We start from the raw sequence: 25,948 nt of genomic DNA on the forward strand, positions 1-25,948 counted from the left end.
TACACACTTTGCCAATAATGTCTCGTCAAGATTGGTGCTGATGCTGTGCTGGCCAACAGCTTTATTCCCCCGATGGGTTTTTGCAACTAAAGCTAAATGCAGCAAAGCGCTCTTAGCACTGTCTGGGTCAGGTGCTTTTAAAATATGTAAAGCTCTCTGTGGCTTTGTGTAAACAGAGGTTGCAGTACTACCTGCCTGGCTTAATACATTTTGGTCGGGAACCCCCTTTTGGTGTTTTGTTTTAAAGCATTATGTTATGCTTTTAGCTATTGAAAAATAGCAGATCTACAAGCTCATAGCGCGCCACCGAGTGGCGCGCTACGAGCTTGTAGAATCTGCTATTTTTTTTAAATCGTTAAAATGTGGCGCAAATCATTGAATATATATTTCAGATCAGAGGGAACATTTTTAACTAAAATATTTGCTTCTGGGGGGGGGGGGGTCCCTGGAACTACATATTTTCAGATGGGGGGTCCGTGGCCCAATAGAGAGAATTCTGGGGGTCCTTGACATGAAAAAGGTTGAGCACCGCTGACATGGAAACATAGGGTTTTCAGAAAAATGTTAGGATTTAGATTAGAAGCCTTTTTTCTTTTAAATCTACCTCAGTCCAAAATGGCTTAATCTGGCCAAACAGACAAAAGCTGTTATTAATATCCGCTTAAAGCTTTTAAAGCAGTTTTGGCCGAATAGACACAGGTCTCTATATAAATGGGTCTTGATTTCTCTGTACAGACTATATATAAACACATGTGATGAAATCTTACATGGCAGCAAACATGAGAGGATTATTTACCTATAAACTGGTTCTTCAACATGCTTGCCTTCCTTCAACAGGCTTCTGGGCAAAAATGGAAATATCTATATATAGTAGTATAGCCTTGTTAACCCATTCTGACCCGAGATCAGATTCATACGAGGTTTCCACTGGACACACACTGGTCTGATCAACCCATTCTGACCCGAGATCAGATTCTAAAAATGTCAGTCGCTCTTCGATTTTTCAAAAATAGCAGACCTACAAGCTCATAGCGCGCCACTCGGTGGCTCGCTATGAGCTTGTAGATCTGCTATTTTTCAATAGCCAAAGCACAACATACTAACAATTTTGCCAACACCAAAATGGGTTCCCGTTCAGAATGGGTTAAAGGTAGAGTAAGTGGTTCTAATAGCACCAATCCATATTCTCCATATTTTGTAGCTCCTATTCTATAAGTAATAGATTATTTGTTCAGTAACCACCCAGGTCTCCCCCGTCTCTCCAGTTAAACAGAAAATGAATTTTCAGGTTCTGGGATATACCAATTTTATCCAATCAGGAGAGAAAATTCATGAAGTAAATGAACACAAAGAATTTAGCAGACTAAATTGAAACTGGAACACTTTAGAAATTTGAAGCTGATGATGAATGTTACCCATTCATGCTACCCCCTCTCCTGATTGGCTGAAATTGGTCCGAAAACCCACCCGAAAATGTATTTTCTCTTTATCAAAGTGCTGGAGGGGGCGGGGTGACCCTTGTTACTGAACAAACACACTATAGCAATGATTACCATCACAATATAGCCTAGAGCTAACCTTTCAACAAAAATAAAATAAAAAATGAATGTGAAGTGAGTTGTGCAACTCCGTGGGGGGGGGTGGAAGTTCCAGACCCACAGGAACGCACCCAGGGTGCCCGCGTCCGAAACTGTCCCTCTACTGTACCCTCTACTACTGTATGTACTGTCACTGTACTGTACTGGCACAACCGAAATCACCATATATACAGTTAATATGTGTGTGTGTTAGGTTGCGCACAGGTGGTGAAAAACATTAAACAACCATGCTGTTTTCGTGCTCAGACGCACCCAGCCACCCACCCAGCCACCCACCCAGCCACCCACCCAGCCAGCCAGCCAGCCAGCCAGCCACCCAGCCAGCCAGCCAGCCAGCCAGCCACCCACACACACACATAGCTCCGTAAGGGAGTGGTTGCAACACTCAACTCAAAAATAAAAACACTTAGCATAACTTTAAAGGGATAGTTAACTCCCAAAATAGACTTTTTTCCCCCTATCGATTACTCACCCCATTTTGAATTTAATGTATTTATTGATCATATTATTTTGGTTTCGTCGCACTTTGGCTCTGGAGACACAAAGAGCCTCCTTTGTGTCTCCATAGGGAACCACTCACTGCTGCTCGTGGAATTATTGGCTTAGTAATGCGACAAAAACTAAAAAGAATATATCCATGAATTCAAGTCTCCATGGATAGGAAAAAAAAGTTATTTTGGGGTGAACTATCTCTTTAAATGTAGTTTATGTACATGCAAGGTATATGGCATTGTATTTAACAAACGATAATCTCACTGTTCCTTCAGCCAAATGCTGGTGAGGTGTGCACACTGCACAGTGTGCAAGGGTCTACTAAGGTCAAGGGTGGGCCCTCTTGTAAACAAGCGTAATGCTTTATGGTGTCGTCCACTCACAGTTAACAGTTTTCGTATCGAGTTGTACTTGAAACGTACTGTAAAATTCTGCAAACTGTTAATAACTCAATCAATCAAAAACTCTCATGACTCATGTTATATAATGAATTACACATAGAAAGAAAACCATTTCCAAGTTGCATAAACAGATAGGTCTGTTCAGACAGGAATATGTTCAAGAATAATGAAGTTATTTCAAGTCCTGACTCCTACATGTTTGACTAAACCTACAAAAATATGTTCAAACAAACAAACAACCCACCCTTTCATAGAATTGTCTATGCCCAGGAGGCTATATGCTCTTTTAAAGTGTAGGTAGTAATGAGTAAAAGGTAGTCTCATTTGAGAGGATGTGTTGGTCCCTAGGGCCTATACCTACAACAATAGGGTGATGTTGATTTTCCAAAGCAGTGACTGGCAAAGAGACAGGACTTGTACTGCCTTGTACTGAAGTGACAAAAACAAATGATAGAAAGCCACTAACAGGTCAACAATGCAGTCAAGTCTGTGTGGTGGTGGTGTGGCGTGGGGTTGGTTATGTGTTTTGGCTTTAGTTATTATAGTTTGTTTGTTTTTAAGACAATGAAAGAGAGAGGGACAAAAACCTATTCAGTATGACTATGAGGAAAGGAATTGCTGCCCCGAATATTAAACAGCCTCTCAAGTTCAAGTGTGTTGTTTACAAACACGTCAGGAAACATTTAAGGACTCAATGGGTTTAAATGTTATTATAATTTATACACCTTTTCAAGGACCTTATTATTATTCAGAGGAGGAGGGAGAGAGAGAGAGAGCTCAGAGCTGTCAAACTGGCCGGGGGAGACCATTCATTCCACCGCGTCTTAATCAGGAAACAATCGCTGAACGCTGAACACAATGCCGAACAAAAGTCATAATTTATAAAGTTGACCTTTCCCCCCCTCCAAACAAAGCTTTCAATTAAATCGTATTTCTTCAACTTTTCCCCCGGTGTGCTAACTAAGCTATCAGAAGATGCTACCATAAACCAGCACTATAGTAGCAACAACAACAGCAAGGCCTGCTACCTGCTTTACGACTTACCTGAGTTTCAGGTGAAGTCCATTTCCTTCCGCCTTTGCGCAATAACATAACAAACATTTGAAAAGTTTGATAGAAAACACACTAATATAGGTTATATTGAATTGAACTCACCTCGAATGATGTATTCTTGTTCCAAAAAAAAGTAACATATCCTTCTTCTTCAACGTTTAAAAAAAATATATATATATCCCAAAGAAGTTCTCTGTGTTCAGTTCAGTGGACTGGTGGTGTTTGTTTGAACTGTCTGTCTGTCTGTCTGGGCTGTAGTTTCGGCGAGTAGAGAGAGGCTGTTATGTCTGAGCAGCGGTAGGTAGGTTTAGGTTTAGCAGAATAAAGAGAAACACAACGCGTGGTAGTTCTGGTGGTGCTTCTGTGCTTCACGTCCAAAGCTTGTCTGTCCTGCCCTGCTGCTGCTGCTGCCCCGGGGCTCTCTCCTCTCAGTCAGTGTACAACACTGTCTGAAACACGCTGCAAAAACACTGCAGGTTGGTTGGTTGTGTGTGTGTGAGTCAGTGTGTGACTATGACTGTCTGTCTGTGTAAACCGCAACCCTACCTAAATATCACTGCCCCGCCCCCTTTGCCATACAAACACTTAAAAAAACTCTTAAAAAGAAGCAAAATAACAACACACATTATTTACAAATAATAACCGCCGTCCCGTCCCTGCCAGTCAGTCAGTCACTTCTTCTTTTTTCTTCTTCTTGTTGGCGCTTGGCGGTACATTCCGTTTCATGAAGCGTGTGCGTGTGTGTGTGTGTGTAGTTTACTGTTAGTGTATATTACAATATTCTGTTGCGGTTTGTTGATGCGCGTCGCGGCTAGTAGTGAGCAAATGGTTGACTGACTGACTGACTGACTGACTTACTACTGCCTGGCACCTGAAATAAATATACTGGATTAGGGATGTTTTCACTGCGCTGCGAGCGAGGTCAAACTCCGCCTCTAGTCTGGACTGGTCTCTACAACTCCACTGAATTTATTACTGCAGTCCCTGGCTGTAGCCGGGACTACTGTACCCACACACACACACACACACACAGAGAGAGAGAGAGAGAGAGAGAGAGAGAGAGAGAGAGAGAGAGAGAGAGAGAGAGACACACACACACACACACACAGAGAGAGAGAGAGACAGACACAGACACACACACACCACCGTGGCAGCCCCTCGATCGTTATGCTGTGACGGCATGGAGTTTTAAATGCACTTGGCTATACAATTAATCATCCACATGACGCTGATTAATTACTGAAGTTTAGAGACTATATAGATCCCGACTATTATACTTTCAGGTGTGAAGTTTTAGAAATTATTATATTGCGTGATTTTTATGGAGTTGAATATTTTTTTACGCGCATTAACGCTGCAGCAACAGCAGCATTGCAGCACAAGCACAGCTGTGGTGGTGATAATTATAGGCTATATAACAGTTACACACACACACCGACCGCTCAACTCCACGTTCATTCATCATATTATGATGAGAGGCAGAGTGTTAGCAGAGCTATCGTTGAAGTGTAGGAAGAGTATAGATAGCTATGGAGACTGGTCAGAATATACGGAGGAAATAACAGACAAGTAGGCAGCGTCAGTTGAAGTTCACATCATCCACTCGTCAGCTTGTTATGTTGACACAGAACACTGACGAGAGGCGTTTATTTAGCCAATATTATACACTCATGTTATTAACAGGCACTTCCGGTTATAGCACTCCGGGCACTTCATAATAAAAGGTTTCATATTAATATAAAGATCACATTCCTCCAACACAGAGGAATGTGATGTAAGACCCTTGTTATCCACAACACCATCTGCCCGATCCTGTTACATAAAGTCTGTGAGTACTGACTGACTGCAAAGGGTCTGACTCTGACACAGTGCTGTTTTGGCAGCAAAATTAGATTTGATAGTTTTAGTCATAGTCTTTTGAATAGTTTTCATTTTGTTTTAGTCACATCATAGGATTTTAGTCGACTAAATCTACAGTTGATTTATATTAGTCGACTAAAATGTATTTTGGCAGGCCTTGATGCCTCGTAAAGACTGATTTTTACACTTGCTGAAAATAGCAAAAATCTACAAGCTCACAACGCGTTGTGAGCTTGTAGATCGGCTATTTTCAGCATGAAACCAAGTGTAAAAGGACTTATACTGGATCTCTTGTCCACTAGTCCCTTCTTAACATTTTAGTCTAGTTTTTATTTGTTGACGAAATTGTCAATATATTTAGTCTTATAGTTTTAGTCATCATAGCTTAGTTTTTATTTAGTTTCCATTTAGTTTTGGTCAGTGGGAAAAAAGGTAGTCCACGAACATTTTTAGTCTTAGTTTTAGTCGACGAAAACAACACTATAGTCTGACAGCAGGCAAGCCATTGCAATGTGTGGCTTTCCCACGCGCACAGTTTTCATGTGGATGTTTGGAATACACATCATATTTTATTTTACTGCTGACATCTTAATTTGATATACTGTAACAAGCCAACTTAACTCTTCAATAAAAAGGGAGGGGGTCATACAGGGTTTTTCTCTCCCCATAAAACACAATGCCGAATAAGCTATAAAACGACACAGTACATTAATCTCGCCAACACATTCCTCACGCAAACAACTAATTTAAATAACACAGTAACAGAACAAACTCGAAAAAGTGCCCCTCGGGGCGCGTACAGGTCTCCACTCGATCTCCACCAGGCCTGCAGGTCCGTTTGTGGCCTCCTGGTGGCGCTATAATAGGCCAATGTGAAAAGGGTGCCATTTTCTTCTTATACGCCTTGGATGGCAATTGGATGATTTGAGGCGTTTTGTTCCAAAAATGTGTTTTTGCAAAAATCCACCTGTTGGTGGCGCTATAACAGGCCTAGTAGGGACAGTGGGAAGTCCCTCTCCTGTCCAACGCACACCCGGGGCACTACAATAGTTGATATCAATGAGTTAATCAAGTCCATGTAAATCTTAATTATCACAAAAGGGGAGAAATATATTTTGGGGATGAAGCCCAGAGAATCATTGTGACACAGTTTAATCAGGCGGAGTGCATTTTGCATGCTTGTGGTTAGAGACTGGCATGGTGGTGACTTTATTTTGTGAGTATAATGCCAGGGAAAATAATTAGCGCTTTAGTTTTTTAATAAGCACTCCTGCTGATAATATGCAAACTAAAAGGTCTGCATCATATCAACCAGTTTAATCCATTTTAGGCAGGAACCCCTTTTGGTGTTAGCATTACGTTATGATTTAGCTATTGAAAAATAGCAGATCTACAAGCTCATAGCGCGCCACCGAGTGGCGCGCTACGAGCTTGTAGGTCTGCTATTTTTTGAAAAATCGAAGAACGACTGACATTTTTTTAAATCTGATCTCAGGTCAGAATGGGTTAATCAGACCAGTGTGTGTCCAGTGGAAACCTCGGATGAATCTGATCTCAGGTCAGAATGGGTTAATGCCATGTCAATCCTGCTTCAGTAATACCCACACACAATCAATTGTACAATCAAAAACTCACACCACGGTGCTCTTTATGCATGTGCAAGATTAACATTGGTTTTCAGACTCGACCGCAACAATCACTGTGAGTGGCTGAAGGAAATGGGAACGCGGTGATCAAGTGTGTGGTGAAAGGGGTCACTGTGTTAGTATCAGTACGGCGCAGGCTTTCCCCAGGAAGTACTTGAAAGAGCCCATCGAGGAGACAATGCCTGTTCCCCCCTCTGCACACGTTTCCCCATGGGACATATAATGCTTCCTCTTAAATACATGGAACATGTTTAGGAGCGTGTTAATCATTTTAAGTGATGTGAGCTTGACAGCCTGGCCACTGGAATATTAGGCATATCTGTTCAATTGTCCATTCAAAATCCGAGCAGCGGAAGTTTCTCTTTCCCGTACTACAGCGTATTCAACATTGGAGCCTTTTGAATGTGAAAGGTCACTGACACGCTTGCTTGAATTAAGCCTTCAGTAAAACAGAGAACCTTGTACTGTACTGTACAGCGGCTAAACCAAACAAGCACAGAGAAAACACCAGTTCCGTTTGCCTTATAAGTCCTCTTGAAAGTTGACATTAGCTTCATTATTCACAGATGGTGTGTAAACCATGACTAAAGTTACTTTTGTTGTCCACATTATGCATTATGAACTTACCCTGCTCTGTCCATCATGTTAGGCCTTGTATTACCACTATACCCAGATTTAGTATTGCAATCCAATTCAAGTGAGATTTGTGTTTAGTTATAGAGAGTACCGGTATGCACATTCATGATTTTCCCATCATCCCATGCGATCTGAGTGAGACACACACAGTCACACACACACACACAAACCGTGCATTTTGAACAAAGGCAGACTTAAGATTTATCTTTGGCCAACTGACCGTGTTTTTTTCCCGTGCTGGGCAGCTGGTCGTGTGGGCGTTCTGTAATCAGTCCATCGCATAATGGAAAAGGGAAACTATGCGAACAGCCACATAAACTGTAAAGCTGATCCATGGGTTGGCGGTTCGAATCCCGGGTCCTCCTGTCTACATGTCGAAGTGTACTTGGACAAGACACTGAACCCCAAATTGCTCCCGATGTGCTGGTTGGTACTTGGTACCTTGCATGGCTTCCGTGTCGTTGAGATACACATAATATTCTTATTATTTCATTGCAGTATTATGTCTAGTAGTTGTATGTATACGCAGTATACAATGTTATTTTACTTGGCAAAAGAGTTAAATTGTCTCTGCAACTTCACAATCTTATTTAAAATTATACTATGCTGAATGACTGAAATTGTACTTTGCAAATCTGAGAGACCAGCAAATTAGCTGCTGTTTTTCGGCAAAGGAAGAAACTGAGCAGTGAAAATGCAGCCCTGAGAGTTGCTGCCACTGCCCTGGCTGGGCTGCTCACCTTGACAAAGCCCTGATGATTCTGCTGAATACAGATGAACAAAATAGCTCAAATGACAAGCCTATACCGGTATGTGTCCTCTGTCTTGATGTCACATAAAAGTAATAATAACTTTTTTTTTAGGTTTTAACTTTAAAACAGACAGAATTGGGCTATGTTTTTGACTGTGGGCATGATTCATTGATTACTGTGATTGAGTCAGCAGGCAGCACTTATCGTTTACATAACGTTTCACCCTAATGAAGTGTTGAAGGACAGCTGTGGGAGTGGGATATTTTTAGCTGTGCAATTTGGCTTTTCAATCCGTATGTAATAGTAATTGGTAAGCCTAGTAATGAGATACAACTGGTAATGGGAACAGAAAACCCAATGAATCCAAGTGCAGATTTGTATGGGTATAACGTGTGTGTGTGTGTGTGTGTGTGTGTGTGTGTGTGTGTGTGTGTGTGTGTGATTGTTGTATCTCTCTAATCGTACCTGTTTCTATCTCGAAAGTAATCTTTCTATGATGATTTCCTGTTTTTGGCTATATAGAAGTGTATAATTTGTATGTCTCTAAATGTAATGATGAATTGAACATGGTGGACCCTATTGTAAACAAGTGTAGTGCTTTATGGTGTCAGTCAATCAATCAATCAATCAAAACACCAAACATCATGCATTTCACACTGCACAGGATAAGAGCAGACCTTTAACATATTCAATCACATCCATCCATTATACCCAATGAATTGCATGGGTATAATGATCTGAGAACCCACAATGGAAAAGTTTACTCGATAAATAAAACACTACTGCGGTAAACTGTATCCGGTCTTCACTCAACAAACATGTACAGTACAGTATGTACATGCTGTAATGTGTCCATGACATTCATCATGACTCATGATGACTTGTCAATCATGATTAGTATACAGAACTTGTTCTACATGATATCGTATATAGCCGGCAAGAAATGTCCTATAAGCACAACAAACACCTGTACAAAATGTTTTCTGTCGGCACCGTGCAAAACGTCCCTATTGAATTACCGCTAATGAGGAGCTACATAGAAAGTGAATCCCTGCCGTTATGCAAGAGATTATTAGACACGCATGGGCGACCCGACAGGGGCCACATGGGAGGCAACGCCTCTGAAGCAACTCTTTATATACAGTAGGTACAGTAACGGATGGAGTATGTTTGCCTTTGCGTTATCTCGAAGTGTATATTTGTAGTACGTCTCTAAATGTTTTGATGAATTGAACAAGGTGGACCCTCTTGTAAACAAGAGTAATGCTTCATTGGGTCGTCCACTCACAGTTAACAGTCTTTGTATTTAGTTTGTGCTTGAATTGTACTGCAATTCTGCAAACTGTTAATACATATTCCAATCAATCGATCAATCAAAACTCACCCCAACGTAAGTGAAAACGGACTATATGTCCACTTTGTCCAGGCCTTTACCGGAAAGCTCGCCCCAAAACACACCCCATTTCCTATAGGGGTACTTGAGGGAGTTCCAGGGGGTACCTAGCTCGATTTTACAATATAAATTGGGGGTCCCAGAGATAGAAATGCCATTAAATGGGGGTCCATAGTAGTCTAATGCATGTCAAACTGGGGGTCCTTGAAATTAAATGGGTTGAGAATCACTGCTAGAGCCGTAGAAAGAAAAAGGACAATTTGGGGGGCCTTGACACGAAAACGTTTGGGAACGACTGACCTACACCATTGGTCGGCCGGCCGAGCGTTGCAGATACATTCCTATATGATGTCAGCCATAACCACAGGGATCTTCAATTACAGTATTAGCCTATAGCTGTACTGTACTGTATGTCCTCAGCCATTTAGTTCCACTGAGCTCAATTCAAATGTAATCGCTCGCTAACACCTAGAACACATCGCTGGGAAAACGTCATCAACTTGTCTCTCAGCTCAATGAGGAACTATGAGAACTATTTACAGAGAACTCATTACAGGTAATTTTCAGATTATGGATATAATTATCGACTTTGCATGCACTGTCTGCATGTACTGTATATAGTCACGAAATACGTTTTTCTTTGAAAGGCGTAAAGGTATTTTGTCATGTTGTGTGTCATTCAGTATCTATCTACTGCTAAATTACTAAAGTATCTATACTTGTAGGGCTTTTTTCCCTTTTTTTTGGGAAAGATGTGAAAGATGTTTCACAATAACTTGGCCCAAGTCATTGGGCAGTAAAATAAGCAATATATACATTATATATATACACGTTTTTATTACCATGTAAAAATTAAAGATGGAGTGCCACAATCTTTGCAGTTTTTCAGGCGTCTATGAGGTGACAGTATACTTCATTAGACACCCTGGAGTCATTTGTATATGCAATGGTGTATTAACTTTGTATTTAGGGTTTCTTCCTGGAGAAAAATAGCAGATCTACAAGCTCATAGCACGCCACCGAGTGCATGGCGTGCTATGAACTTGTAGGTCTGGCCTAAATGGGTTTAAAGGGCCATGGATGTTGGGCAGGAAAACGGACCGATGACCCAAAAGCCCCTTCCCTGTGCATGTGCCTGTTCCATTTAAAATGAAGTATTATTATAATATCAACATGGACATTTTATTATAGCCATTTATTTCATATACTAGATCAAGAGACAAGATGACCGTTAGACAAAACTGGTAAATTCCTGCTCATAATTTTAGTGCTATATTCCTGCATGAAGGAATGCATCGTATATATATACAATACACCGTACATTAAATGCAGTGTTATATCTCTGTGCTTTATGACTATACAATGTTTTACACTATTTTTTTTCTATACCAGCAGGAAACAGGGAAACGGATGACACATGTTACATGTAGCGTCACCCTTTTTGGCACTTTGACCAGTTACATTCATTTTGGCACGTCGCCCCAAGCGGTGACTGTGATATATTCTGTTGTTTGTCGACTCGTATCCCATGGCAGCCGAGGTGCTCTGGTGGGTATATCTCCTCCTCTGCCCTGTCTGTCTGCTAGTGAACGTATACTGGGCCCGCTGCAATGCCAAAAAAACTGGGATAAGATATTCATTTATTTATTATACTTACCATCCATGCCAAAAAACAAGGGTATTCCTCACGTTAACTCCCCCCTCTTACTCTCTGTGATAGATAGATAGATAGATAGATAGATAGATAGAGTTTTTTATTAAAGTGTCCTACATCATAAGATGCCCAGCCCGCACGGGCTTATACAAGACACTGTATATTGTACATATATAATAATAAATACATATACACAAATAGACAGTTACTCATGGATGCATCGTTCTCCAACGTATAACTGCCATGCCTTCTCTATATGATTTTTTCCAAAAACAAAAACTTCATTATACTGAACAACCAATTTAACATAAAACACCTTTCTTAAATCATGGTATATAGTGGACAATAGAAAACAAAATGAAACTTTACTTTGTATGAGAAATGCTGCCATCTAGAACCCACAGAGCATCACAACATAAGTTTATGCACCGATTCATATTCTCTTATAAATATTCTACCTTGACCATTATAACCGAAAAGAGGATAGGTTAACTATATGTATTATAATATATTGACTACTAAAAGCAGGGGGGGAATAAAGATGAGCGCCCCCCCGCCCCCCCCCCCGAGATAAAGGTCACAGGCTGGATTACTGTGAGAGAGTACACAGATTTAATTAGTCTCGGGGGCTTTGGCGTGTAAACAGGAACACGATCTTGTGTGTTCAGATGTCTCCATGGTAATTATGACCCTCTCGCCATGAATGCAGATCAGCCTCGTGAACTTCTGCAGAGTTGTGGTTATATTCTATATGGCTACTGTATATATATATTTATATAATTATTATGATTATTGTTTCTGTTAGTATGCGAGGCCGGGGCACGTTTAATGTCATACCTTGGCTTGCGCTGTGAGTTTGGCAAACGTTTCTAACCTATACTGTGGCCTTCAGCTATAGTTAATATACAATTTGTGTTTTTTTACATTTGCATCTCAGAATCTAGATACTCTATACATGAATGTTGAGTACTGGCGTTGTTGTTGTTGTTGTTGTTGTGTTCTGTATTTGTCGTCATGTACTGTATCTGTTGTCTGTCCTTTGAATGTGCAAATAACTTCAATAAAAAACACTTGAATAATAATTAATAATACCTTAATGCGTTGTCATTGTTTGTGATGTCTATAACTAACCGTCTCCACTCCAGGAGCCGCTATAAAGTCAATGTTACAGTTCAGGCAGTATACACAATACGTATCAAGTACATTGTATATTCACGTACAAGTACATTGTACAAGTATATACACAGCATAGGCACTCAGATCATATCATGTTGTTGTATACTATACAACACAACAGTCATCTACACTACAGACAGAGACCACCCAGCAAAATATCCTGCACAGAACAATTATTCAGTGTCCCAGACTAGGCCAGACATATTGCGCGGTGCACGTGCGGCGTGCGCGCACACACACACACACACACACACACACACACACACACAGAGAGAGAGACAAGCATGTGCTCATGCAGTGCTACAGCGTGTGTGTGTGTGTGTGTGTGTGTGTGTGTGTGTTACATAATTTCACCTCAGGTCACCACTGGAAACACGCAACCCTTTCACCTTTCAGCCCGACCTCCTCAGTAACCCTAGACTGACCCCGCCAACTGACCACCACTACGCTTACTTTGTTTTTTTCTTCTCCGCGCATATTTTTAGCTGGTGTCCCTCAGGGCTCTGCACTGGATCAGCTCCTTAATTGTGCGTATATAGGAGTATATGACCACCTGCTGTGTTGCGTTCATTATTATTAGGGCTGACCCCGTGGCAGTCCAATAGGCATGATGTCACCATGCAGGTGAAACAGATTATAAACTTTGACACGCGGCAATTCACCGCGGTGTCGCTTTACACAGTGAAAAGTAAAAAGTATCAATTACTGCAATGTAGAGAGATACTCCGGTTACAATTAATTAACCGGAATTCAAAATGTACTACTTCAGTAAAAGTACAAAAAGTATTGGGCATCAAAATGTATACTCATTATGCAGAACACACGTTTTCAAATGTATACACAAACATCAACCTTGAAATTGTACTTTGCATAGTTTGCAGATTGCAGTACTTAAAATGGGAATACCACTAAATGTCAACATTTTACTACGTCATTAATATACCTTATAGAGTTGTTGTGTGGAAATAAATAATTAAAAACAATTCCCCCATTCTGTGTTGCCTAGAACTGGAGGTCTGAAAAAAATCACACCCGTGTGAACTGAGTGGTGCAACTCCCCCCTCCTCCCTCTCTCTCTCTCTCATTAGCAGGCAACAGTGCAGCACTAATACTATCTCTCTCTCTCTGTGTTTCTGGCACAACAGCGCCCCTACTGGTAGTCAGTCATACTGGTGCTCATGAACACATACATAGTTACACATAGGTGAACACGGACGGACATTGCTGTTCCTTGGAGTGGTTGCACCACTCAAAAATCAGTAACATTATGAAGTACATCTCAGATCATCACATCACAAAGATGTATAGGCCTAACTTCATAATGTGAGTATTAAAGAAAGTACTGCCGAAGCACTCCAGGTTAGAAAAAAGTCCTTACGGTGCAAGAATATACACGTTGAAATGAAGAAAATGCCAGCACTGAGTCATTGTACTGCATGTCCTTTTCAGATGAAAAGGACATGCAGTACAATACAGAGTGCTGGCATTTTTCTACTTCATAACCTTACCGATTTTTCTTTCCCTGTAGCAGCACTATTGTGATCCCCTGCTGCTGCTTCAACACTTCTTCTGCTACAGTATATATATATTTTTTTTACCGGTATTATTATTTTTCTTTTATATACTGGTTCCATGCAGAAGGGCAGCTCAACTCTAAAGCCTTTGGGGGTTATAACCCATTTCAGGCCAGGGACACCGTTTTGGTGTTATATAGCATTAACGTTATGCTTTATAGCTATTGAAAAATAGCAGATCTACAAGCTCGTAGCGCGCCACCGAGTGGCGCGCTACGAGCTTGTAGGTCTGCTATTTTTAGAAAAATCGAAGAGCGACTGTCTGACATAGAAGACATTTTTTGAGAATCTGATCTCAGGTCAGAATGGAAAAAACTGTCAGGATGTAGAAGAAGACATTTTTAGAATCTGATCTCAGGTCAGAATGGAAAAAACTGTCAGGATGTAGAAGAAGACATTTTTAGAATCTGATCTCAGGTCAGAATGGGTTAATGGCCATGAGTTGCATACCTCAACCCTTTAGCGAGTTGTGTGTGTGTCAGCAGCACACAACAGCAGCGTGCCCGCGCCGGGCCGTACGGCTGCATGATGCTGTGTTTGCAGATGGAAACCCCAGAGGGACGGAGGAGGAGGGAGGCTCGTTCTGTACACTTTGCCATGACACTGAAAACAGGAGCTGCAGAGTGTCCATTATTAGCTGATCAAGACCCCAGAGTAATTACTCCGCCCCAGTTACTCATAGAAATATTTGACTCACAGTAGCAGTGCCAGTACCCCAGGAAAAAAATTAAGAAAAAATTAAACTATACGCACGCACACACACACACACACACACACACACACACACACACACACACACACACACACACACACACACACACACACACACACACACACACACACACACACACACACACACACACACACACACACACACACACACACACACACACACACACACACACACACACACACACACACACACACGCACTCGCACATGCACATGCACACTCGCACATGCACACTCGCACATGCACACTCGCACATGCACACGCACGCGCGCATCTCTCAAATCAGAAAGAAAAAATTAAACCATGCACGCACACATGCACACATGCACTCACGCACTCACTCACTCACTCACACACACACGCGCGCAGCCGCGCATCTCTCAAATCAGAAATGTCCCCGGCCGTCTTATCGGTTGTCCTTGGAATAGAATGCATTATTATATAATAACACACGTGCTGACTAGCGGTCTTGTTGTAGATGTTTATCGGGTATATAATGCGCCGCATGCATGCCAAGAAATCTCATTTCCCAAAGGCATTGTTGTACAGTACAGTACAGTACAGTACAGTACAGGCATTGGGTTTTTTTGCCACTGTACACGGAAACCCAGTGACCTCCTCTATAGCAGCACTATTGTGATCGCCTGCTCGCTGCTTCAACACTTCTGGTCCAGTCAGTCTGCCCCCCACATGCCCAGGGCCAGTACGTCGTCCCTCCCATCCCATCCCATGCCAAGTCTCCCTGCCCTGCGGCGTGAAGCACACTCCCAGTGGAAACAGGTGGAGATAAAAGACAAGCGACCCAATCGCTTGTAACGTCAGCTTCCTTTTCGCCCCATAGCTCTCATACTGCTGCCACTGCCAATAATATATTTCCTTTAGCAGCATTCTGATATAATGGCTACAATCGTATAATTATCTAGTTCAAACAGAGTTCATGCCCGCCCTTGATAAACAGCGCTCGATATTATCGGTGTGCTTGCCAGAGCTGGCGCTGTGGGATGTTGGGCAGTGTGTGGGCAGTAAAGCACCCGTTCTGCCACTGAGACTGATGGAACGTTCAATAACACGGAAGTCTGCAAGTGCTAGCTGGGGCTGCTGGCTGGGGCCACTGAATGCAGTGCATTCCAAAGTGCTAGCTGGGGCCACTGAATGCAGTGCATTCCAAAGTGCTAGCTGGGCGGCCACTGAATGCAGTGCATTCCAAAGTGCTAGCTGGGGCCACTGAATGCAGTGCATTCCAAAGTGCTAGCTGGGGCCACTGAATGCAGTGCATTCCAAAGTGCTAGCTGGGGCCACTGAATGCAGTGCATTCCAAAGTGCTAGCTGGGCGGCCACTGAATGCAGTGCATTCCAAAGTGCTAGCTGGGGCCACTGAATGCAGTGCATTCCAAAGTGCTAGCTGGGGCCACTGAATGCAGTGCATTCCAAAGTGCTAGCTGGGGCCACTGAATGCAGTGCATTCCAAAGTGCTAGCTGGGCGGCCACTGAATGAAGTGCATTCCAAAGTGCTAGCTGGGGCCACTGAATGCAGTGCATTCCAAAGTGCTAGCTGGGCGGCCACTGAATGCAGTGCATTCCAAAGACTGCCCGGCAGAGGTGAGGAATGCTGACCGGCACTGAACTGAGTCATATGATGACCAATAGGCCATTAGGAAACACGAGAGGCATTTCCTGTTTCAACTTAAGGGCCACACACACAACAACTCGTGCCTGATTTTATAAACTCTGTCGTACTCTTAGAGTAAGGTCGTCCTACTACACAGCTCTCTCTCTCTCACAACCGAAAATAGCTGCAATAAGCTCACATCGCATCGCATCGCATACACAGCACGTTATAAGTGAAAACAAAAACAAATCCCTTTTCACGTCTCAAGACAAGTTACAAGTACAGTGTTGGGATAAAGTAGACCTTTTAAGCAGTTACCGTTACTCATAACAGTGTGCACCCTAGCTGTGCTCAAGCAAGGTCACAGAGGGTCAGAAAGATTCCTATATAGTGTCTGAAAAAGTAGAGACACGTCAGAATTCTCCAGGACAGACGACACCTCTATGGCCTGCGCTTCAAGGGGCGCCTCGACCAACGGACTGATATGATCGAATCTGATTCGTGATGTAACAGGTCGTATTTGCCGTTCATATGCATAATTATCACATGACCATCATCATTTTGGGATAAGTATCCCTTTGGCAGTATACGGGGCTGATCAGTGCTCTTAAAATCAATGTCTCTTTAATTTGCGGTCACATGGGTGTGAAATATGGCTGGCGAAGCAGTTCCTAGTGTATACGTTTTGACAGGTCAGTTTGTCAAACCTATTATATTGTGCTCCACCATACTACAGTACAGTACATAAATGTACAGTACATTTGTTCACATGCCTTTCTGAATAGTGGCTTTTTAATTGTCCTTCTGCTTCCTCAGCGTTTCCTGCTGAAAACAATAGAAAACTAGAAAAAGTGCCCCTCGGGGCACAGGTTCTCTCCACCAGGGCAGGCCAGGTTGTACTTGTGGCCTCCTGGTGGCGCTATAATAGGCCCCATGTGAAAAGAGTTGACATTTCTTCTCACGCCTTGGATGGCAATCCACCTGTTGGTGGCGCTATAACAGGCCAATGTGGAAAAGGGTGGGATATATTCCTCATCCTATAGTAGGAAAGTCTGTGAAAGATTTCACGTAAATTGCACGCTGTGTTCATGATTTGTTTCAATGTTAGTTAGCCAATTAGGAAGATGGAATATGAAATATCGGACAGTGAGGACTAATTAGCCCTAAATGAAGAAAGGTTTAAAATGGCTGAATCCCATTTTGACCTGAGATCAGATTCTAAAATTGTCTTCTAAATCCTGAAAGTCGTTCTTCGATCTTTCAAAAATAGCAGACCTATACAAGCTCCCGCGCTATGAGCTTGTAGATCTGCCATTTTTCAATAGCTAAAGTATCTAAATACTGTTGTGATGAAGAGAGAAAAGAGAAAATGTGACCACTATAGCGCGTCGCATGAAGCCACTCTGCCATCCGTCTCGCTGCCTCATATGACATCAGGAGACGTTAAGCGTATAGCCGAAAGGTGAGAGACGCATCAGTCAATCCACTCCACGCAGCAGTGAAGCAGATTCCATTTGTCAGGCTCTCATGGGCAGTACGTGTAACCTTGTGCTCATGCATGTGCTGGTACAGTAGCCTATATGTTACAGTATATACTGGCTCACATGTACTTTGGTCTGCTCTCTATACATGTGATGATAAGTGATGGTGTTTGCATGCTGTACTTAGAGGCTCCTATGTACACACAGCTGTGGCATCGTTCAGTGGGGTTGTTGAAGTCAAGACACTCACTGTGGAGGTTATTTATTCATACATTGCTTAAAGGCCAGGCTTTCTCAAAGTGGGAGGGTGGGTGCCGTGGTGACAACCAGTCCAAGCAGGGCTGGACTGGCCATAGGACCAGTGTTGTTTTTGGCAGAAAATTTAAATTTTAGTTTAGTCCATAGTCTTTGGACTGAAACTTAATTTAGTTTGTTATATTTTAGTCACCTGGAATATCTTAGTGTCTAGTTTTAGTCGACTAAACTTCATAAGATTTTAGTCGACTAAATCTACAGTTGATTCAGTCTGCGCTGCGACACATTGTGAGCTTGTAGATCGGCTATTTTCAGCATGCAACCAAAGTGTAAAATGACTTATACTGGATCTCTCGAGTCCCTTCCTAACATTTTAGTCTAGTTTTTATTTGTCGACGAAATTGTCAGTATATTTAGTCTTAGTTTTAGTCATCGTAGTTTAATTTTCATTTAGTTTCCATTCGTTTTTGTCAGTGAAAAAAGGTAGTCGACGAACATTTTTCGTCTTAGTTTTAGTCGACGAAAACAACACTGCATAGGACGTACCGGGCATATTCCCGGTTGGTAGGGGGCCGTCTGGGCCAAATTCACGCGAAAATGACCGGGCCGAATTTTTGTCCCAGTCCAGCCCTGCAGTCCAAGGATGCCGCCGCGGGACATTTTGATAATATTTCAAAGTTAATAATATCACTAAAATTATATTATATCAGCTTTAGTGTCAACAAATCTTCGAGCTTGCTTTCAAATCCGTCGAAAACAAGAGTAGTAAAAATGAAGACATATACCCCAAATGACCCATAATATACAAAAGATGTAACAATAAATAAACCTTGAACCTTTGAGTATTAAGTACGGTGTATCTTTATTTGGCTAACAGCAGAGAATCAGCTCAAAATGTCACGTCAACACCCATAGAAGCCCAAAACGATAGCATTGGATCTGCATCATTTAAATGAATAAGCACAGAGGTATAACAAGATACAATTCTCAAACACATTAATAATAATATACAGTAAATACTATATACTGTAGTAGCAACTCTTATTCACTCTGCATTCACAGGCGAGCGGTAGACTGTCGGCAAACGGCAAAACTGCTGGACGGCACGGAGCGGATACAAGCGGACAAAATTCGTTTTTTTCAGTCACGCGAGAGAGACTCGGAGTAGAACCGCTGCTCCTTCGCCTGGAAAGGAGCAAGCTGAGGTGGTTCGGGGCATCTGGTTAGGATGCCTCTCGGGCGTCTCCCTAGGGAGGTCCTCGACGCACGTCCGACTGGGAGGAGACCCCGGGGCAGACCAAGGATCACGTCCCACTGTGAGGAGACCCCCGGGGCAGACCAAGGATCACGTCCCACTGGGAGGAGACCACCGGGGCAGACCAAGGATCACGTCCCACTGGGAGGAGACCACCGGGGCAGACCAAGGATCACGTCCCACTGGGAGGAGACCACCGGGGCAGACCAAGGACCACGTCCCACTGGGAGGAGACCACCGGGGCAGACCAAGGATCACGTCCCACTGGGAGGAGACCCCGGGGCAGACCAAGGACCACGTCCCACTGGGAGGAGACCCCCGGGGGCAGACCAAGGACCACGTCCCACTGGGAGGAGACCCCGGGGCAGACCAAGGATCACGTCCCACTGGGAGGAGACCCCGGGGCAGACCAAGGATCACGTCCCACTGGGAGGAGACCCCGGGGCAGACCAAGGCGCAGTTGGAGGAAACACATCGACTCACTGGCCTTGGAACGTCTCGGGATCCCCCCAGGAGGAAGTCACTAATGTTGCTCTGGAGAGGAAAGGTCTGGAGCTCTCTGGTGGAGCTGTTGCCCCCGCGACCCGACTACGGATAAGCGGTTGAAGATGGATGGATGGATGGCACGGAACGGTAAAAAGATTAAATATTTTAAAGGACCACTTCACCACTTTTCAACCCATCTTCATATAATAGGTCCTCACTAATAATCAATCGTGCCGTCCTGTTCCGTTTACCGTCCTGCTCCCCGTCCACTAAAATTAAGTCCGGTTTGCCAACTACCGCTTGCCTGATTCCATCTGAACGACTGAACGCAGCATTAGCTATAGCTACTTGCGTTGCACTGTGCAGTGGAGCACTTTAAATATAGGCCTGGTAAAAGTAATAAATCACACTTTCTACACGTGTGGCTAGCAGCTAGCCGCTAGCTCACCTCAGCACTGTCAGCAGAGACAGTGGGATTACTGGGATATACTTCCTCTCTGAAACCCTGACCTCGTTCTGAGCCAATTAACGCCACTACCACGCCCACCACAACCACAACAAACGCAGGAGACGTACAGCGCGTACGTCTCAGGCGTCTGGCTACTTAAGATAGCGATTCTCAAAGTGGGGTCCATGAAACTCCCAGGTCTCTTTGAAGGGGGGTCCCCAAGGGGGTCCCCATTAAGCAGCAAAATAATGTGTTAATATTAATTTGTTTAAACCTATAGATGCATCGGCTACTTCAAAATAGCCGACCTACAAGCTCAGAATGTGTCGCACAGCAACGTGTTTGTGACACTTGTAGATCAGCTATTTAATTAAAAAAAAGAATAAAACCTTTTTAAAACTCTTTCAGCGCCACCTGGTGGGCACCAGTTTAGGCTCTGAGTGCCAATTCTCCCATTATAAAGAAAGAAAGAATTTGTAATTCTATTATGCATGTAATGTGCATCATGTCATCACCTGTACACCAGATTAGATGAATTTTCAAAATATGGATGAAAATAAAAAATATATATATTTTTTGAATTCCCAAGGGAAGACGTCTTGACGCCCGTGGCATCCATTACTTAATAGGCAATTAGACGTCTTGACGTTTTTGGCTACTAAACAGTTTTAAGAACACAAATCTTATATTTTCTGATGGGAGATCTGCCAACATAATTAATTTGTCGGTCCTTAATTGACATGAAAAAGATTTGAGAACCCATACTGACTTAATTAAGAGGTTTCAAAGGTCGTCTGACTCTGGGATGAGGGAGACCGCCGTGGGGAGGCGGACGGACGAAACGCCGGACGAGACCCAGCCCTGGGGCGCTCTGTTGAAGGTGGGCCTCTTGGCGCCCGGGTCTTCGTGGAGCTCTGGGGGCGGGGCCGGGAGGTCAAGGCCGATCTTGACCGAGACGGGAGGAGGAGGTGTTGAGGAGGAGTGGCCGCCGAAGCCGCGGAACGGGATGGCCACCCTGAGGGGTTTGAAACGGGTGGACAGCGTTAACCACATTCTGACCTGAGATCAGATTCATACGAGGTTTCCACTGCGGACACACACTGGTCTGATTAACCCATTCTGACCTGAGATCAGATTCATACGAGGTTTCCACTGCGGACACACACTGGTCTGATTAACCCATTCTGACCTGAGATCAGATTCCTACGAGGTTTCCACTGCGGACACACACTGGTCTGATTAACCCATTCTGACCTGAGATCAGATTCATACGAGGTTTCCACTGCGGACACACACTGGTCTGATTAACCCATTCTGACCTGAGATCAGATTCATACGAGGTTTCCACTGCGGACACACACTGGTCTGACTAAACACAGTGGCTGTCATCATGGACTAACGAGGAGGAGCGAGGCGACAGATGAAATCATTCATGCAATTAAAGAGAAGCTACTGGAGACATTCTGTTATATAGGCATATTTATAATACAGACGTAGAGGATCTTGTTTTGCTCTCTCAGCGTTTATACAAATACCGTACATGTATGCATAATGGATTAAATAAAGAATAGGTGCATAATACCTGCGTGCGTGTCTTTTTTATATACAGTCTGCAAAGTTTTGCATGGAGGCCTGCGTGAAATGGCTTGGAGAAAAGATTGATGCTTACACCACCATTATTCTAAAACATTTTCATTAGTATAATGTATGTTCTATTATCTGGAACAGTCACTGAACACCATGAAAGCACACCCTGTTCTTTATCCCGCAAAAACATTATCGATCACAGGCAAATTAATGCAACCGGGCTTCCTTATCAGTGCAATTTAAAACAGGTCTTCAATGAGATCCCACTTTTTGTTCGTCTACATTTCCTTTTTCTAATCTTTACTTTTGTTTTTACTTTATTTCTTACTTCATATGTAAAGTGCATCTGATCATCATCTCAAATGCACATTGCATGCGTGGAATAGACAGGATACCATTGATATGGTTGACTGTACGCCATTTTCCTTTCAGATGTTTTCCATGAGCTTTCTATCATCTTATTATATAGTATGCAATGTCACTGAGCAGTATGGGTGGGAGGGTTAAGGGATTTCTTTATCTTTTTTTGTCTCATATCATAATGTTTAACAATTTATAATCTGTTCAATAAAAACATATTTGACAAAAAAATATATATATATATGAACTCTGACCTGTTGAAGCACTTGTACCCTGGGAGCTCCGGTTGGGCGCAGGGCTCGGGCATGGGGCCGACGAGGAGGGTCTCTGCCAGGGCAGGGTCACTGATGATGGCCTGCTCCCAGGGGGAGCGGTACACCTTGGGGAACGACGTGCTGTTGAACCTCTCTGGAGGGACGTCTTTCAGGGGACCTCCATACCCTGAGGGATAATAATTAACACAATGATTGCTTTCATTTATTTTTTTGTTTATGTTGCAAGAATGATAGAACAAAAAATTGCTATTTCACCCTCATGCCAAATAAGGAATGTTGAAACAAATGAAAATAATAAACATAATTTAATTTGATAAATGGTCTGAATATATACCGTACATTAAACCAAACAGACACAGAGATCTGAAAGGAACATATGCGACAAAAACAAGGTCAAAAGCAGCACATATAAGGCCTGGGCCATGAGTGCCGGCCCTGAGCAATTTGCTGCCCTAGGCAGGATTTTTCGTGATGCCCCCCTGTTTTGTTTTTTTTGCTTGGTGGATGCCCCCCCTCCCCTCATGATGCCCTAGGCCTAGGCCATGGCTCAGTGGTCCAGGCCTAGGCCATGGCTCAGCGGTCCAGGCACGTTGGCCGGTAGTCTGAGTCTGGCAGTGTGCCGCGGGTTCGACTCCCAATCCCGACGGCCTTTACTGCATGTCTCCCCCCCCCCCCCCCCATCTCTCTCTCCCCATTTCCTGTCAGCCTACTGTCTGTCCCTCTATACCACTGACATAGAAACATAGCTTTTTCAGAAAACTGTCAGGATGTATAGAAGACATTTATAGAATCTGATCTCAGGTCAGAATGGGTTAAGCACAAACGCAGATTATATTTCCTGCCATTCCAACCAGTTACTTGGCTCTATAGTAGGCCTAGTTATAGGACATGGCTCAGATAAATTAGTAGCTTATATATAAAAAGGACATCCACCAGAATCTGAACTCCTGACTCATCACATTATGTGCAGAAGAGTATATACAGTGCAAAGCTTAGCACGGACATCTTAGTAACTGCCGACAACATATCATCCTGCTGAGCTTCCATTACCGCACATCATGACATGACAGCTGAATTAGGTAATCTAATGAGCCGCGCCTTTACGACTTAACTCGGACACAAAAAGCAGCACATAACATCTCAAAATGACAACACTGCACTTAAACTTAAACACCTCCCCTTTCTGTTCATCACATTAACGCTGTATATTCCACAGGTCTTCCTTTCCTTTCCCCCCTCCTCTGGCAATAAAAAACTGTTAATGGTTCACAGCAAACAAGGAAGGGCATGTTTCTTACATGAAGCTTGACCCACAAACCAGTATCTGTCGGCTACAACCTCTCATAACTATGTTTAATAACTCCTAAGCTTCGTAATCATATAGTAGATAATGTGTTTGTGCTTTTCTCCTTATCAACAAAACAGTATGGTCATTATACAACTTGTACCACATTCTATATGTTCTATATATGTTCCTATCATAGTACATAATTATGTATAGCATAGTATAGTATAGATGTATAGTTTATATGTATAGTTTCATTATATAGATATTCCACTGTTACGTTCTTATAGCTTACGCATGTTTCATGATAAATGCTTTTTATGTGATTTTATGTGATGTATTGCCATGCTTTTTGTTCTTGCTTAATGTAAGTCTCTCTGGATTAAGAGCGTCTGATAAATGCCTAAATTGTAAATTGCATCCCTGCTTATTTCTGTGTGAGTCATGATGATGACTCAATATATCTTCCGGGCAAACAATAATGTATATTCTCTGTGTGTGATTAATAGACTTTAGAACATTATATTCTTGTGCCACTACATGGTGTGCTGCTGTCATCATCATCATGTTCTCGGAAGCTTGCGCTTGCTTGAGGAATGAATGGTAGTCCAGATCAATGACCATGCATTCATTCTGCCACCGAGAGCGACCGGAAAAAGAGTATTAAAACACAACATAGCGTGGATTTATCACTGTCTCAGTACTGTGTGGCCATGCAGGTGGGGCCTACATGTGTAGCGTTCTAAAACAGCACTTCACCCATGGTACATAACAGAGGGTGTCATGACATGTCATGTCCCCCCCCTCACTCACAATGAACAATATATCCCCCTTCCTGACTTGCCCTGAGGAGGATGCAGGAGAGACGAGGCAGAGACCCCCCTGGGGACGTTTGGAGGTCCATTATTGCAGAACATTTTTTACAAAAAGAATTCTTTGACCATGTAGTCAAATATTTCTTCTATGGTCACTGGTTGTTCAATATGTTTTCAGGTGATGATTGTCGCATAATAACAAAAAACACACCTGATGCATTATTTTTCCCTTCGATTATTGATTGTTTAAATTAAATTATGAACAGACAGGATGGTGTGACATTAATGTGACTGCCGTGCTCGAGGTCAAACCGGCTGGGATAATAATAAAATAAAGAGACAATTAAGAGTTCTCACGTACTAAATAAATGAGATCCATCAGGATATGATAGGCAGTAAAAGTGTGAGTTATAGCTTTATATATTCTTACTCAGGATGTGAAATGACACAGAGTGGCTATGATGTTAAAACCCATTTTGGGCGCGAACCCCTTTTGGTATTAGCATTATGTTATGCTTTAGCTATTGAAAACAGCATATCTTCGAGCTTGTAGGTCTGCTATTTTTTTTTTAAATCGAAGAACGACTGACATATAGAAACATAGCTTTTTCAGAAAACTGTCAGGAGGTAGAAGACATTTTTAGAATCTGATCTCAGGTCAGAATGGGTTAAGCACAAGCGCATAGTAGCCTATAGATATATAAAAAGGACATCCACCAGAATCTGAACTCCTGACTCATCACATTTTTGCAGAAGAGTACACAGTGCAAAGCTTAGCACGGACATCTTAGTAACTGCCGACAACATATCATCCTGCTGAGCTTCCATCATCGCACATATCATGACATGACAGCTGAATTAGGTAATCTAATGAGCCGCGCCTTTACGACTAAACTTAGACACTTTAGCCTACTGTACTGTACTGTACAACACCTGGGCATGGTTGGGAGAGCTATTACGAGATCTATTGCTCAATCGATACCCGGCTCTGACCTAATTCCCTCTCCGCCTCTGGAACTGGTCCACCCAACACCTCAGAGTAGGAGAGAGAGAGGCGTTAAATGAACGTACATGCTCCATGAATAGCACTGTATGCATTCTCTGTTCATGTGCTCATCCTTAAATT

General features: G+C 42.8%; 1 protein-coding gene across 2 annotated transcripts in view; it reads right to left on the bottom strand.

The window, feature by feature from the left end:
• Positions 1-25,948, bottom strand: part of myoz2a (myozenin 2a) — a 189,265-nt gene that overhangs the window by 153,251 nt on the left and 10,066 nt on the right. Inside the window, exons 5-6 of one of the 2 annotated variants that reach the window (XR_013966012.1) lie at positions 22,702-22,888; positions 21,016-21,515 (exon numbers count right to left, since the gene is read on the bottom strand). Coding sequence is in view for 1 of the 2 variants with exons in the window: in XM_080792470.1 (XP_080648596.1) it covers positions 21,284-21,515; positions 22,702-22,888 (419 nt within the window). In the remaining variant the exon portion in view is untranslated. Of the gene's footprint in view, positions 1-20,875; positions 21,516-22,701; positions 22,889-25,948 lie in introns of those variants that run through there. The other variant, XM_080792470.1, reaches the window with a different exon arrangement.

Source organism: Protomyctophum bolini, assembly GCF_963924005.1.
Source record: "Protomyctophum bolini genome assembly, chromosome: 20".
Classification (NCBI taxonomy): domain Eukaryota; kingdom Metazoa; phylum Chordata; class Actinopteri; order Myctophiformes; family Myctophidae; genus Protomyctophum; species Protomyctophum bolini.